General features: G+C 44.5%; 1 protein-coding gene across 3 annotated transcripts in view; it reads left to right on the top strand.

Moving 5' to 3' along the window:
• Window positions 1–7182, top strand: part of lhx6 (LIM homeobox 6) — a 56916-nt gene extending 49734 nt beyond the window's left edge. For all 3 annotated transcript variants that reach the window (XM_033048766.1, XM_033048767.1, XM_033048768.1), the window contains 2 exons: window positions 2376–2550; window positions 6101–7182. In XM_033048766.1, coding sequence (XP_032904657.1) covers window positions 2376–2550; window positions 6101–6180 — 255 coding nt within the window. In that variant the 3' untranslated portion in view covers window positions 6181–7182. The remainder of the gene's footprint in view (window positions 1–2375; window positions 2551–6100) is intronic.
• The last annotated feature ends 9696 nt before the right edge of the window (window positions 7183–16878 follow it).

Raw genomic sequence — 16878 nt, forward strand, 5'->3', positions numbered from 1 at the left:
GCTTGTTCCATACACCCTCCACCCTTTGTGCAAAAAGGTTACCCCTCAGATTCCTATTAAATCTTTTCCCCTTCATCTTGAACCTATGTCCTCTGGTCATCGATTCCCCTACCCTGGGCAAGACACTCTATGCATCTATGCACCAGTGCACCTGAAAAACCTTCCTCTCTCCTTCTAGTAATCTCATCCCAAGCTGGGACTGGAGATCGATCGCGGTCGACATTTTACACAAAGATCCTCTCAAAAAATATTACGATCGTTTCTCCTCACTATCCATCCGTTCCACCACTGAGTCAATAGTTCCCAGAATTACTGATGTTACCGGCTCAGCTGAGAGTACAAACCAGACAAGGCAGTAGGGGAGAGGGGTGCCCAGGAGCAGTGGAAATACCACAGATTTCAGGCCCACCTCCGCCACCGTCCTCTGCCCCCCCACCCTCACCCCCAGCACACTTGTTGCTAACATTCGGTTGAGGAGCTGAGGAGAAGGTTACCGCTTCGAAGGGAGATCAGGAAGTGATCATGGCTCACCCCTGACCCTGTTGCATAGCCTGAGGGTTGTATGGCCCTATGGAATCCTTAGACAAGGGGAATGCCACGTTGGTCAAGGCGTTGTGTTGCACTGATGTGACGGTGCAACTTTCCTCAGCTTAATTCTGCTCCCCCGACCGGCAACACCTGATCATATAATGTCCACCCTTACATCTACCAATGCATTTCACCTCTGACATCTTGTTGGCGGTCTACACGCCAACCCAAGCCTGCGTCAACATGGCACTGGACAAATTATACTTGGTTGTCAACTCTCCTGAAGCAGCCCTGTTCATCAACACTAGCAACTTTAATCAAGCCCACTCTTTGGATCACCTTGTATATTGTACAGCTTTCAGAATATAGAATGATGGGAGGCAGGAGCCAATAGACCAGGAAGAAATATAGTGGAACAGGCCTGTTGATATCATTGTATCTGCTTGCTACACGTTGGGAAGTAATTCCCATCTCCCGGACAACGGACCTGGTCTTTAAGTGGAATTACAGGAGTAGACGATAGATAATAGACAATAGGTGCAGGAGTAGGCCATTTGGCCCTTCGAGCCAGCACCGCCATTCAATGTGATTATGGCTAATCATCCCTAATCAGTACCCCGTTCCTGCCTTTGGAGAGTTTGCTTTTAGGCGACGCAGCCTTGCGGTTAAGTTGGCTTTTAGGTGTCCTGTCCTTTTGGTTAGTTTGCATTTAGGCATCCCACCCTTTCAGTTAGTTGGCGTTTCGGCTTTGCACGCTTTCGGTTATTTGGCGTTTCGGCTTCATTTCCGTTCGGTTATTTAGCTTCCACTTCTTTGCTTCGGCTTCTCGTCCTTCGACGCCACGTCCGCACGCGTTCCCGATCAGCTGAAGCCCGGGGCAGTTGTTCGTGCTCAGTCTGAGATTGGTATGCGTTTGTTGACCAGAGGTGTTCATGGATGTTGGGCCTCAGCTCGTCTTCAGAATTGAAAAAAATAGTCTCAGGGGCTGAATGGTTAATGCAAATAAATGGCATTAGTTGTCTCAGACATTAGAAGTCTATGTGTTTGCAATTGATAACCACCAGACTTGGGAACAGTTTCTTTCCCTCTGTTACCATGCTTTAAACTTTAGACTTTAGAGATACAGCATGGAAACAGGCCCATCGGCTCACCAAGCCCATGCCGACTTGCGATCACCCCATACGCTGGCACTATCCTGCACACAGCGGTCACAGGGAGAACGTGCAAACTCCGTACAGACAGCACCCGTAGTCAGGATCTAACCCGAGTTTCTGGCGCTGTTAGGCTGCAATTCTACCGCTGCACCACTGTGCCGCTCATTCAGGCTTGTGAATGGCCATCCCATAAACTGGGGTCATAAAGATAGATTCACGTCTATCTCATTGTGGGCGTTGGACTTTATCTATGGATCTGGTGTGCTACAAAGCTGAGAACTATAATCTCCACTCTGTACCTCCCCCATAGCTCTACATATTGTACTTAAGTTTGACATGATTGTATTTATGTGTAGATATCTGATCTGATTGGACTGCATGCAAAACAAAGCTTTTCACTGTAACTTAAACTGTATCTAAATGAATTAAATTTGAGCTACTGAGAGGGGTTTTAGAGTTGAAATGTTCTTCTCTTGGGAACCTTGTGGTGCGTCCACCCCTTGTTATCGATTGCTGGGGTTGTCTCTGCCTCTCAGCACGGGCTGCTATCATAGAGTCATACAGCACGTTGCTCATTGCCGACCAAGATGGCCTATCTTCACCAGTTGGGGCATCTTGGTCTGTCTGCTTGGTCTGCCTGCGTAATGCTGTATCAGTACACTGTATAATTTACTGTATTTGTCACCCACGCAGGTCTGGTTTCAAAACTGCAGAGCACGGCACAAAAAGCACACGCCGCAGCACGCCGTGGGTCAGCCTGGACCCCCTCGGTCGCGCCTCCCTCCGTCCCTACCCGAGGAGCTCCATTACCAAGCGTTCAGCCATCACGAGCGGACCCGGATGGTAGCACTACACGGATACGTGGAGAGTAAGTAGACCCGAGATGGATGTGTTATAGAGTCATAGATAGAATCATCGAGTCTTACAGCGTGGGAACAGGCCCTTCAGCCCATCCTACCCACACCAGCCAACATGTCCCATCCACACTAGTCCCATCTGCCTGCATTTGGTCCATATCCATCTAAACCTGTCCTATACGTTCTTAAATGTTAAATGTTTCTTAAATGTTGGGATAGTCCCTGCCTCAACTACCTCCTCTGGCAGCTTGTTCCATGAGTATAATCAATAGTTTGTTGTATAGACGAGTATTGCTCGTTCTATAACTGTGATGTGATCTTGCGAGTATAATGTCACATTGTTGTTCTCTTCCTGATATCCAAAACTTTTCAAAGTATAAAAGCTTTGCAAACAAGTGCAAAGTGACATAGTGGGTCTGCTGGCTCGTAGCGTGAGATACCCAGGTTTGATCCTGACTGTGTGGAGTTTGCATGTTCTCTCTGTACCCAGGTGGGTGCTCCGGTTTCCTCCCACATCCCTAAGACATGCGGATTGGTGGGTTAATGGGCCTCTGTAAATTACCCCCCTGTGTGTAGGTGAGGGGAAAATCTGGGGAGAATGGGTGGAGCGTGGGCAGAATAAATGGAATTAGTGTAGGATTGGTATAAGTGGGCGGTAAATGGTCAATATGGACTTGATTTTAAAAAAAATTAAAAATTTGTATTTTTAATTAAAAAATGTATTCGATTATTAAAAAATAATATTACACTACAATAAAACAAACCAGAACCCACCACCATACTACAATACAAACAAATATCCTTAATAAACTATTATACAACTATGTTACAATCCTTATTGAGGATGCATTCAACACCCTGCGGAGCCCAGCGGTCCAGGAATGGACTTGATCGGTGCAGGACCTGTTTCCATATACTATGACCCTATGGTTCTATGTGATTAATTAAACATACCAGGGCCCTACAGGTGGATAAGGTGGTCAGAAGACATCCAGGAATCTTTGCTGTGTAGGTTGACAGATCAAATGTGGAGTAGGAAGACCCTGGTAGAAGAATAGAAGCCAAGGTGTACTGACAGAGCACACCTTGCCATGTTGGTCACCACACTGCAGGAGGGACATGGGGCACTGGTGAGCAAAGGGCGGGGTTTATGAGAACGGAACATAGAATAGTACAGGATATGAAGGGCCCTTCAGCCCACAATGTCCACGCTGAACACGATGACGAGATAAACTAATCTCTTATGTCTGCACATGATCCATTTTCCTTCATGTTCCCTGCATATTTATGTACCTATATTGAAGCCTCTTAAATGCCACTCTCATATCTGCCTCCATCAGCATCCTTGGCAGTGTGTCTCAGGCACTCATCACTCTCTGTGTAAAGAGACTTACCCCGCACATTTCCTTTAGAATTTGTCCTTTTAAAGCTCTGCCTGCTATTCTTTGGCATTTCCACCCTGGGATAAAGGTTCTGACTGTCTACCCTATCTATGCCTCTCATAATTTTTCAGACTTCTATCAGGTCTCCCCTTGGCCTCAGTCCGTGTAATATAGTTACTCCATTGCATGGAGAAATCCAATCCAATCCAACTTTATTTGTTAAGCACTTTAAGACAACCAATGTTGACCAAAGTGCTGTACAGAAGAATAAACAAGACATCATAAACAGACAACATAACAGAACATAACATAACAGCTCACATAAAGCGCAAAAATTACATATGAAATACAACAATAAATTAAAAGACATAAAACATGAGTAAAAATAATAACCACGCATAAAGCAATCAAAATAAGAAATTAAATCAAGTAAATAAAGTCGACATCTTACTGGGTATCAAAGGCCACGGAGAAGAGATGGGTTTTAAGAAGTGATTTAAAAACAGACAGAGAAGAGGTCTGTTTAATGTGGAGAGGCAGATCGTTCCATAATTTGGGTGCCGACAAAGAGATGACGGAGAACCTTTCTCCCAGGGTAGAAATGTCAAAGATTTGAGAACATAGCTTTAAGGTGAGAGGGGCGAAGGAACCTGTGGGGTGACCTTACAGAAGCTTATTATTGATGACGGGCAGAGATATGGCAAATAGCCAGTCTTTTCACCAGGGTTGGGGCAGATAAAACTAAAGATTTAAAGGGGACACGAGGGGGCACGTTTTTCTTACAGGATTAGTGAATATGTGGGGTGACCTATCAGAGGATATGGTAGAGGCAGGTACAATCACAATGTTTAAAAGATTTGGATTTGGACAGATACACGGACAGGAAAGAGATATGGGCCAAATGCAGGCTTAGAGTGGATGGACATCTTGGTTGGCATGGATGCGTTGGGCCGAAGGGCCTGTTTCCATGCTGTATAACGGGTGCTTGATGGTCAACACAGCTTCAGTAAGCCATGGGGTCTGTAACTGTGCAGTGTGACTCGCAGACTCGATTATAATGTCCATTTTACACTCACTAACACCTAGGATTGGGGGCGACTCCATTTCTGCAGGCCTGACCTGGTTGTGATTAACACCCCCAACAACAGTGTGCTCCAACGAGACACAAGTCTCCAGGCTATGTTTAAACCGATGGTCTATATCCTGTTTATGCTGTTAACTATAAATAGGCGTGTTTCTAATTATCAATTCGCTGTGCCTACATCGGATGGTGTAAACTCTAATGCCCCTGTCCTAGATTTGCTGCAATAGATTGTAGAAGCTATTTTACATTCAATTGTATATGACTGTCCTGGGCACTCCCTTATCTCTAGGTGATTTAGTCAGGTATTAATGTGTAGTTAATGCCATTCCTGCCTTGAAAATAGGCTTTAGAGTACCCATGGTGAGTGTCAGCATCCCTGTTGAAATAGTACATTTTCACAGCTCATTGCCTGAAGGTCTTAGACCAGGATCAAAGGGAATGGGAATAAAAGTCATTGCGAGAACTATTTAACTAGCTCATTGGTGTCCGCCCACATTTCTGGACATGTTTGCCTGAAGTGCTGGCCTTGAATATTCCCACTCATATTTACCTTTAGAAGGAGATGAGGAGGAATTTCTTTAGTCAGAGGGTGGTGAATGTGGAATTCATTGCCACAGAAGGCTGTGGAGGCCAAATCAATGGATATTTTTAAGGCAGAGATGGATAGATTATCGATTAGTACGGGTTATGGGGAGAAGGCAGGAGAATGGGGCTAAGAGGGAAAGATAGACAAGCCACGATTGAATGGTGGAGTAGACTTGATGGGCCGAATGATCTAATTCTGCTCCTATCGCTGATGAACATATTCTATTCACAGTCGTATCGAAATCCACTAACTGTGAGGAATTTGTAAAGCTCCAAAAAGAATAAAATAACTGCAGATGCTGGAAATCTGGAATAAAAACAGCGATTGTTGGAAATAACCAGGGGGACAGGCAGCATCTGTGGAGAGGGAACTGGAGTTAATACATTATCAGAGCTCTGAGTAAGAATTCTGTCAATTCTGTTGCAAATTTGCTGTTATATTTGGACTTAATTATGAAGTTACTTACTGCTGTGTGGAAATGCATTGGAATGTCTTTGCTTTCTCCGCAGACCACCCGTTCTCTGTACTGACTGCTCAGTCAATCCCACACCAAGCTTTGGCTTTGCCGCAATTGCCGATTAGCCGGTGAATCCCTCGACGGCAAAATCCAGCTTTTGAAGAACAGAAGGCATTCATGGATCGTGTGATGGATCAAGCAGAAATTTAGTTTGTAAATCCCGCCTGTGTACATTCTCGGTCATGTTGTTAAGCTCTACGCTGTTCACACGGTCTGGCCTGCAGATCGTATCGAATTCAATTCACTATCCAAGGAAATGCTGGAAATGCTCGGCGAGGCAGGCAGCATCCGTGGAGAGAGCAGACGAGTTGACGTTCTCGGGTGTGGGCCCCTCTCTCAGTCACGGTTTTCAGCAGCTGCACCACTGTGTTCCTTACAAAGGAACCTACTGACTATAGTCTGGAGCTGGACCTACTTGCTGCTTCTCGGGAGACTGGTGAAGAATCTTCTGCATTACGTGTCTGATAATTGTATTAGAGCTGGGAGCTGGGTGAAGGAGATGGTTCATCAAATCATCCTTACTGATGCAACACACCCTTAAGCAGAAGTGGAAGAGACTTTGAGCTTTATTTCACTTCTTTGATTTGTTCCATTTCCCTTGCAGTCGACAATGCAATATGAAGGAAAGGCCTGCCTGATGACTCACACCTTGCAGTTGCTCACAACTTGTCCCCTTTAACATCCTGTCCCATCTGGAGTTCTCTTCACCCATTCTTTGCGTTGCAGTCCGTTGACATGCAGCATGACGTAGCTTTCCCTCAGAGCCCGGCTCCACATCGGAAAACACGCATCGTAATTCTCTCTTTCTCTCTCACTTCATGTCTCGAGCTCTCGGTTCCAATAGAACCCACAAAGAGAAACCCTCTCCTCTGTTTCCCTGTTGCACCCACACACACCCACTGGCAACACCGCAAATTCACTCCTTGCCTGTGAAGGCTTCTCCATAGATCAGCGTTTGAGCCATGCCGAACCGTATACATTGTGTTGAGGGGACACTCGAGCAGTTTCATGAACTCCATTCAAATCAATGGATCTGTGCTCTAACGGGGATAAATAACATGGCTTCCAGTAATATAAAATTGTAACAATTTCAATTTCATTGAGTGGATGCATTGGTGGTTTATAACTTTTTAGTGAACAGCAAGCTTCATCACACGACACCTACTCTTTCTGATTGTAGCGAGTGATGTCCCGAGGTGTTGGCTGCGTTTTAAGGTCAGAGTAAGGAGGATCTCGCTACAGTGGAAGAGACTGAATTGGTGGTGCCTCACACAGCAGGTCGGAAGCTACCGGCTGTAATTTCTTCTGCAATGTTTTATTCATCTGGCACGAATTAGTGTCTGCACAGAGAACAAAGCCAAAATTAATTGCTCCCGTCTGTCGATTTCATGGTGAGAGGATGGCGGTGAGGGAGCTTCCCATGTGAGTCCAAGGGAAGGGTGAATGGGAAATGCTCTGGACACCCAGAGAGGGGACCCTAGAGAGAGTTGGAGGTCTGTACCACTTGTTAGCCAAGGCACCAGCCATTGTGATTCTGAGATAAATGGATCGCAGGCTCCTGGGTGTGTGTGTGCAGTGTGGTGGTCTCGCCAAGAGCTGTGGTGGGAACTGGATACTTCCCCCAAGGAGATGTAGTCCGAGGATGAGGGAGATCTGCAAAGAGGCTTGCTACAGGTTGCCCGTACAGGTGAAGGGAAAGCTAACGGCCTTGCGCACATCTGTCCATAGTAACCTCATTATAAACAGTTGTTTGGGTAAGCTCCAATTCCTCATGACACCCTTCAACATTATGAGATGAGGCCTTCATAAGAAAGGTGATTTTCCTTTTTGATTCCGTTCTGATGTACCCTGAAACCACAGCACATGGGCACAGCTGGCACAGCTGGTATAGCTGCTACCTCACACCGGCAGAGATCCGGGATCAACCCTGACCTCAGGTATTGTTGGTGTGGAGTTTGTACGTTCTCCCTGTGACAACATGAGTTTCCTCCGGGTGCTCTGGTTTCCTCCCAGATCCCAAAGACATGCAGGTTTGTAGGTTAATTGGCCTCTATGAGTTGGGTGTAGTGAGTGGATGGGAAAAGTAGGATAAAATAGAACTAGTGTGAACGGGTGATCGATGGTCAGCATGCACTTGGTGGGCCGAAGGGCCTGTTTCCATGCTGTATCTTTCAATCCAATCCATCTACTATCTGCCAATGCTCCAGTTCCCTGCCTGATCCTCACATCCTTGGAGATCCAATGAGCCATCAACTGCTAAAAGCAAAATAAAAAAGCAAATTATCTGGATTAGAAAGATCTGAAGAAAATGTTGGACGCATGTATCAGCTCGGGCAGCATTTGTGGAGGCAGGGACAGAATTGACACTTTGGGTCAATCACCTTCTATCGAGGGAACAAACTTGTCCACAGTTCTCCCGTGCATTTCCAATCTTTGCTGCTTCAATATCAATTTACTGGGTAGAAAAATTGAATAAGCACTGAGTAGCCACTGCATGGGTAGAAAGATTCTATAGACACGATGCCCAAAAGCAGAGGAAGAAAGAATGGGAGAGCTAAATGGGATTCATCTCGTCGGTAGGTGCCACAGTGGTGCAGCTGGTAGTGCTGCTGCCTCAGTGCTCCAACAACCCGGATTCCATCCTGACCTCTGGAGTTTACACGTTGGTTTTCAGCGGGTGCTCTCACGCACTAAAGACTTTGCAATTTGCCTGCTGGAATGCAAGTGAGGTGGAATGTGGGATGAATCGACGGGAAAGTGGGGCCAACACAGAATGGGTTAGCATACACTCGGTTGGATGAAGGGCCTCTTTCTTTAGACTTTGGAGCTCTTGAAAGATATATAGAAGAAACAGGCTATTCGGCCCACTGAGTCTGCGCTGACCATCGATCACCCCGTACACTGGCACTATCCTACACACTACGGACAATTTACAAGAGCTAATTAACCTACCAACCATGTCTTTCGAGCGTGGGAGGAAACCGGAGCACCCGGAGAAAAACCATGTGGTCATAGGAAGAACGTCTAAACTCTGTACAGACAGCACCCGTAGCGAGGATCGATCCGGGGTCTCTGGCGCTGTAATGCCCCATGTCCCACTTAGAAAACCTGAACGGAAACCTCTGGAGACTTTGCGCCCCACCCAAGGTTTCCGTACGGTTCCCGAAGGTTTTTGTCAGTCTCCCTACTTGCAACCACCTGCAACCTCCGGGAACCGCACGGAAACCTTGGGTGGGGCGCAAAGTCTCCAGAGGTTTCCGTTCAGGTTTCCCAAGTGGGACAGGGGCATAAGGCTGCAGGTCTACCGCTGTGCCTCTGTGCCACCCAAAAAATGTTTGCTCCACCCATCATATGGTGGATTCTTCTCTATAAAGTTTGAGATGTTTTGTGCGAGGATGGGTCCTGACCCGAAACGTCACCTACCCATGTCGTCCAGAGATGCCTGACCCGCTGTTACCCCAGCATTCTGCACTGCATGACCATCAAGACTCTCATAATGCATTAATATCTGATAATGGCAACAAATGTTAATATTGTTTTGCAGCTGCAAGCATGAGGGATGGAGACCTGTAAACAGCAGGAGAGAAATGGCCGGAGGCCACATCAGGATATTTGTGGCAATTTTTTTACCCAATTTGTGGGAATATAAATCATTTACAAGGGTTTCTGGCTTCAGTTCACCTGAGTAATGAGTCCCATCAGGTTCTAAACGCAACCTGCTGTGCTAAAGCAGCCACAGCCTGCTGGATCCATCCAAGAACATCAACGCAAACCCACAGAGGCAGGAACATTGTCCCCGAATTAACGATGCAAACTAAAGACCGTAGAAGTATATTTATATCTTCCCAAGGAGAAGGGGGTTGTTCTAAGCAAGAAAGTGCTGGAGGAACTCAACGGGTCAGACAGAATCAGTGGAGGGAATGGACAGACGTTTCTCTCGTGGTAAACGTCCTGCAAAGCCCCGAATGAGTCACATTCAACCCGCTTGAAACTGATAACTTCACTGGAGAAGTGCAGAGGTGAATGACGAAGACATTGGCAGAAGTGGAATATTGTAGTTGTGAGGAAGGATTAGGGGAGGCCGAGGTTGTTTTCTTCGGAACAGAGGAGGTCAATGGGAGACTTAATTGAGTTGAGATCGAGTTGGAAAGAATCTACTTTCCCCAGCAAAGGAGCAAGAAACCAAGGGATACGGATTTGAAGTAATTAGGACTAGAACTAATGAGGAAACATTTTCACCATCAGGGTTGTGGGGAGTGCAGCTCAATGATGAACGGTTGGTAGAGGCAGAAACTCATCATATTTAAGAAGTACCAGGGTGTGTACATAAAGAGCCCTAACCCGCAGTGTAGGGACCCAATACTTGAAGGTAGGATTAGACTAGGGACCTCATTACTACAACCAGCACAGATGTGATGTGCCAAATGACTTCCTCCTGTCCTGTAAATGTTTTATGATTCTGTAGCTCATTCCCACGTCAGCAAGGCACTAATTAAAAAAATCTCATCCTTGTTTGCAATCCCCTCCATGGGGTCAATCACTGCAATCCCCTCCTATCCTGATTTGCCAAGATTTCCACGATCACTAAATTCTGGCCATCACCAAATGTAATTACTCCATCACTGATGGCTGTGCCTAGTCCTAAGCTCCAGAGTTCCTTCTCTAACCTTTTCACTCCTCCTTGAAGGTGGTTCTTGGAACTCCCCTCTTTGACCAAGAGTTTGGTCACCTGAACTATTGTCTCCTGTGGCTCGTTGTCACATATGGTTTTGTACCTCTCTTATAAGGCGTCTTGGGAAGTTTTACCGTATATCAATTGACATTGGTGTTGTTGGCAAAATAATGTAACATGGATCTGTTGCACATATGTCGATAGTGTAGAAATGGAGCAGGAGGAAAGGACTTGTCTAATTCCACAAGTAACCTTTTTGGTTAGTGAGTAAACTGGAAAGAGATATGATGCAACAGGACATATACTGGGCACAGCAGTAGAGCCCAACCTACCAGTTTACATCACCCAGCACTATTGAGCTTTCCATCTCAGTCTCAGCCACACCCTCCTTTAGGGTGGCATGGTGGCGCAGCGGTAGAGTTGCTGCCTTACAGCACCAGAGACCAGGGTTTGATCCCGACTGCCGGTGCTGTCTGTATGGAGTTTGTACGTTCTCCATGTGACCGCGTGGGTTTTCTCCGGGTGCTCCCACACTCCAAAGCCATACAAGTTTGGAAGTCAATTGGTTTTGGTAAAAATTGGAATTTGTCCCAAGTGTGTAGGAGTACGGGGTGATCGCTGGTCGGTTCGGACTCGTTGGGCTGAAGGGCCTGTTTCCGCACGGTATGTCTAACGTCTAAAGGATATCGTATGGGTGGCACAGTCCTGTTGGTCTTTATCATATTGTTCCATATTTCATTATTTAATAGGAAGACAACATTTGGCTCGTGCATTTCGGTCAGTTCTCAGAGCAATTGCACACTCCCCCCACCCCGCACCCTTACCCACACCCTTTTGATTTTACCTCCACCTCACCCCAAACCCCTCTGTATCTGCAGATCAGCCAGATCATAGAACAGCACAGCACAGGAACTGGCCCTTCAGCCCATAATGTCTGTGCCGAACATGATCCCACAGTAAACAAATTTCACATGCCTACACATGATCCATATTTCTCCATTTCTATATATCTATCTGAAAACTTCAAATGCCACTATTGTTTCTTCCTCCACAATCACTGCTGGCAGGGTATTGCAGACACCCACCACAAACTTGCTCTGCACATCTCCTTTAAAAGGCCCTGTCCCACTTTCCTGAGTTACTCACGAACACTCCCGAGCTTTCCCCTCGATTCGAACTCGGGGAATGTCGGGTAATGTCGGTAGCGAGTCCTTAGGAGTTTGCAGATGTTTCGTAGCGGCTCGTAATGCCAGTCGTAGGAACTTGGGGCATCAGGTAGGTCGGGACGTTTTTTCAACATGTTGAAAAATGTCCACGAGTTAAAAAAAATTGCCCCGAGTACCTACGAACGGCTATTACCGTAATTCTCCAAGTTTGAATCAAGGGGAAAACTCAGGAGAGTTTGTGAGTAACTAAGGAAAGTGGGACAGGGCCTAAACTTAACCCCCCCCCCTTACCTTAATGCTCTGCTCTCTAGTCTTTGACATTACCACCCTGCAGAAAAAAAGTTCCGTATGTCTACACTATCCATGCCTCTCATAATTTTATACACTTCTGTCAGGTCTCCCCTCAACCTCCGGCGTTCCAGAGAAAACAATCCAGGAGATCGAGGTCTGTTTTTAGCTTTGGTCTTACGGTTACATCTGATGCACTTCAGGTCCTGGGGTCATCCTGTATTTTAACATAGTGGTGACTAAGAGGATGAGGGTGGCTGGCAGGGAGGAAATAACACGAGCTTAATATTAGCCGAGGCCTTTGTCAGCATTTCACATGTTTTACCTTAAAGGAAATCAGGCTTCATATATCTTACCATTTACAACTCGAGAGGTTCAGAAGGAATTCCAGCAAAGAATGTATCAGCACTTAATGCAACATGAACCTTGTGACATTTAATGAATCATTGTACCTCATTTAGACAGGCCTTGGTGTTTGTCATACTACATCCAGTAAAAGCAGGAAGGTTTACAAGGTTTACAGCAGGAGCAAAGAAGCACAAAAAAAAGTTTCAATAAAGAAGAAAATTGAGATTGTTTACTTTTTCCAGGCATTTTTTGGGCATCCAGCTTTATAATCGACACGGAGGTTTCACTATAGCTCACAGACTATACAGAAGCATAGACATGTCCTGTCATATATGTTCTTGTACATAGATGTTTAAAGCGTTTTTAATCCAAATTTGTTTGTTTAGCATGTGATGATTTAACATGTCTTGGCTTTCAACAATTACCATTGCAACATGGATGCTACTTTTAAAATGTCAAGACACTGTTAATCAAGTATTTATTGTAAAATATAAACCTCTGTAAGCACTTTTAAAATTTTCAGTTTTTGTAACATTTAGACTTTTATTGTTGTGCGTTGTTAATGTATTATTTGTGAGATTAAACACAATAAAAAAAGTGTCGCCATTTGATGAATTCAACCTTGTTGGCTGTTTCTGCTTCAAAATTTATCCCTTCTCTTAAAAATCCATCTTTAGTTTAGTGATACAAAATCATGAGGGGAATTGATAGAGGAATCGGAGAATCAAGAACCAGAGTGCATGGGTTTAAGGTGAAAAGGGAAAGATTTAATAGGAACCCGAGGGACAACTTTGACACAGTGGGTAAATGAAATGAGCTGCGAGAGGAGGCAGTTGATTGATTGATTGATTCAATCAAATCAATCAATCAACTGCCTCCTCTTGCAGCTCATTTCAGGCAGTTGAAGCATGTACAACAGGCAGTTGAAGCATGTACTATCAGCATTTAAAAGATATTTAGACAGGTCCACGGATGGGAAAGGATTAGAAGGACCGGCCAAATGCAGGCAGGTGGGGCATCTTGGTCGGTGTGGGCGAGTTGGGCCGATGGGCCTGTTTCCATGCTGTATGATTCTATGCACTTCCTACACAATAGGAACAATTTTACAGAGGCCAACTAACCTACAAATCTGCACTACAAATTTTTGGAACCCGAGAGGAAACTCACACAGTCATAGTGCTTGCAAAATTCACACAGTCAGTACCAGAGGTCATGATTGAATCCGGGACTCCAGCACTGAGACATTGGCAATACCAGCTGTGCTATTGTGCAGCTCTGATAGTATCTCTCTGATAGAGGTTGCTATGCAACACAAATTCTTCAAAGCTGTCTAAATTCAGGAATTGAGGCCTGGATTGGAAAATGTCAAATAACATTTATATAGTTACAAAAATAAGTATTTGGTGCCTTGATACTTTGATAGTTTTGTTCATTCTCACAATTTGGACCACATTATTTTCTTGTATTCCCTTTCTGTTCTTGGTCTGCCTTCATCATCTTGTTATCGTGTTTAAGCACTGCGATTAATATTGTCCCTTCCCTTGCTTATCAATCATGGTTGGATTGATCACCCATTAAGCTGCAGCCCTGTGTCAAGTTTGGATCGCTACAGTACAGGATGCATTTGACTGCAGCAGAGAGGGTGTAGAGGAGATTTACATGGATGTTGCCCTGGGCTGGAGCAGCACAGTTAATATCTAGGCAGGAGTTACCCCAATGGACCAAGAAGCCAAAGCATGCTTGACTGAGAGTCAAGTCAAGAGATTCAAGAGTGTTTGATTATCATATTGTCAGCGGATCAGTACAGTTTACTTGCTGCAGCTTTACAGGCCCATAAACTCAATACTCACAGATAATATGATAATCAAAAATATAATAAATTAATAACCATAATAGTGCAACTAAAGACACAGCCTAAAGAAGTTCATAGCTGCTGAGGTTAGTGTTGTGCAGTGTTCGAGAGCCTGATGGTTGCTGGGAAGGAGCTATTCTTGAACCTGGCTGTAATGGTTTATGACCTCGTGTACCTTCTTCTCAATGCAGGAGTGAAATGAGAGCGTGGCCAGGGTGGTGTGGGTCTTTGATGATATTGGCTGCCATTTTGAGGCAGCATCTCCTCATAGATCCATTCGATGGTGGGGAAATCAGTGGTGCGGTAGAAAATTATAAATGGGTTTCATTTGTTTAACTTGGTGGAAGTTATATAACAAGAATGTTGATTTGAAGGAATTGGGAAGAAGATTAGCTGGAAGTTGAGGGAAAATGTTGATGTTCAAACAATAGTAGGAGTCCGGAACTCACTGCATGAAAATGTGATGGAGGCAAAGACACTTGTTGCATTTAAAAAATATATCTGGATTAGTACTTGAAGACCTGTAAATTTATGTACACGAACTGGGCGTGGGATTAATTTAAAATTAATCTGACTAGCAATTAAAACAATAGACCAAACGGGCTCTAGTATGGTACAATTATATGATACAGCACTAATTTAACTGCAATAGTAAAGCTCGGCATATTTACTAGTTGTGCACAGCATTCAGTGCCTTTTTGAAAATATTTCACAACCAGTGAGGTTTATTTATCAACAGCTGAGCTCAACCTACACAAGTCAATTCACTTCTCCAGCCTGGTCTTGGAAAATTAAAATCACAGTTTATAATTCTGGCTGCTGCTCCCTGTTAAATAGAACATCAACTCATATGATGATAATCTCCAGTCATTCCCTTAAGTCAGATTAACCAAGAAAACAAACAGTAGCTAAAATATACAAGAGGGACAAATAGGTTAAATGTGAGAGCAAGCAAGCAGTGAAACAGTAAAGGATACAAAGCTCTGGTGGGAGATGTCGACGCAGCTTCTGCCAACAGAGATGTGGTTCTCTGGAGTGTTGGAGGTTGAGGTGGGACCTGCTAAGGTGAGAGCCATAAATTTGCTAATCAAATAATCTTTTTTCCGCTCGTCTTTGGGATATGGGAGGAAACCGGAACACCTGGAGGAAGTCCACGTGGTCACAGAGAGAACATGCAAACTCCGCACAGACAGAACCCAAGGTCAGGATCAAACCAGGGGCTCTGCCGCCTAAATAATGTTTTATCTTCCTTATGACCCATTAGTATTTTCAATTACAGTTCTTCTGTGCATTGTGTTCCAGACCATTTAATGCGTTTTATTTTTAATATTTCGTTGTTACATTCTATGGCAATATAGAATATTTATTACCTTAGAAAATTAATCGAGACTGCTTAATAGAATTTTTCCCTTAAACTAAGTTTAGTGTAGAGATACAGCACGGAAACAGGCCCTTCGGTCCACCGAGTCCGCACCGACCAGTGATCCCCACACACTAACGCTATCCCATACACACCAGGGACAATTTACACATATACCAAGCCAATTAACCTACATATAGGTACCCGTATGTCTTTGGAGTGTGGGAGGAAACCGAAGATTTCGGAGAAAACCCACACAGGTCATGGGGAGAACGTACAAACTCTGTACAGACAGCACCCGTAGTCAGGATCGAACCTGGGTCTCTTGCGCTGGAAGGCAGTAGCTCTACCGCTGCGCCACTGTGCCGCCCTGGCTTCTGAGTTCACCGAAGTGGAAACAGTCAATTAAAAAATAATTAGAGACTATTATACTATCATGTTAAAAGACCTTTGTAATAATTGACACATTGTCAATATGAGGTGTACTATACATGGATTGAGGGCTCCGCATTAGAGAGTAGGCGTCATGGTACAGTGTAAAAGATTCCAAGAGACAAAATAGCTGCAATATTGAATGGTGCATTATTTTTCATTGCCATTAAATCTTGCATTGTTATTATCATCGCAATATTAGCTAGAGTGCTTGCTCATAAAGCAACATTGATCATCATATCGATTGCTTTTTTTTTTTAAAATGTGAAATTAGGGTTGGTTAAATAAGTACGTCACAATGGATAGTCCGTCTCGGAAATAATTTGTCTTTAACATTAGATCAGCTCATCCATCCTTCTAGTGCTTGTCATCTAGTCAAATTTATTTTATATTTTAACAGCATCAGCACCACAACATTAAAACTGCATAAATGACAGAACAAGCACTTTATGCGCTTGAGATTTATGGCACTTCTCACACCAGCTCATTTTTCTCATTTAAACTTCACGATGTTGATGAGAGATACCTCTAGACTACCCAAGTTGAAAATACTGCGGTCAACTGGAGTGGAGATAACTGGATAACCCTTTTCAATCAAAGTTAGAGATTTCACTGAGCAAAATACTGCTGAAGGAATACAGACGGTCAGGTA

Source organism: Amblyraja radiata, chromosome 32, assembly GCF_010909765.2.
Source record: "Amblyraja radiata isolate CabotCenter1 chromosome 32, sAmbRad1.1.pri, whole genome shotgun sequence".
NCBI classification, from domain to species: Eukaryota; Metazoa; Chordata; class Chondrichthyes; order Rajiformes; family Rajidae; genus Amblyraja; species Amblyraja radiata.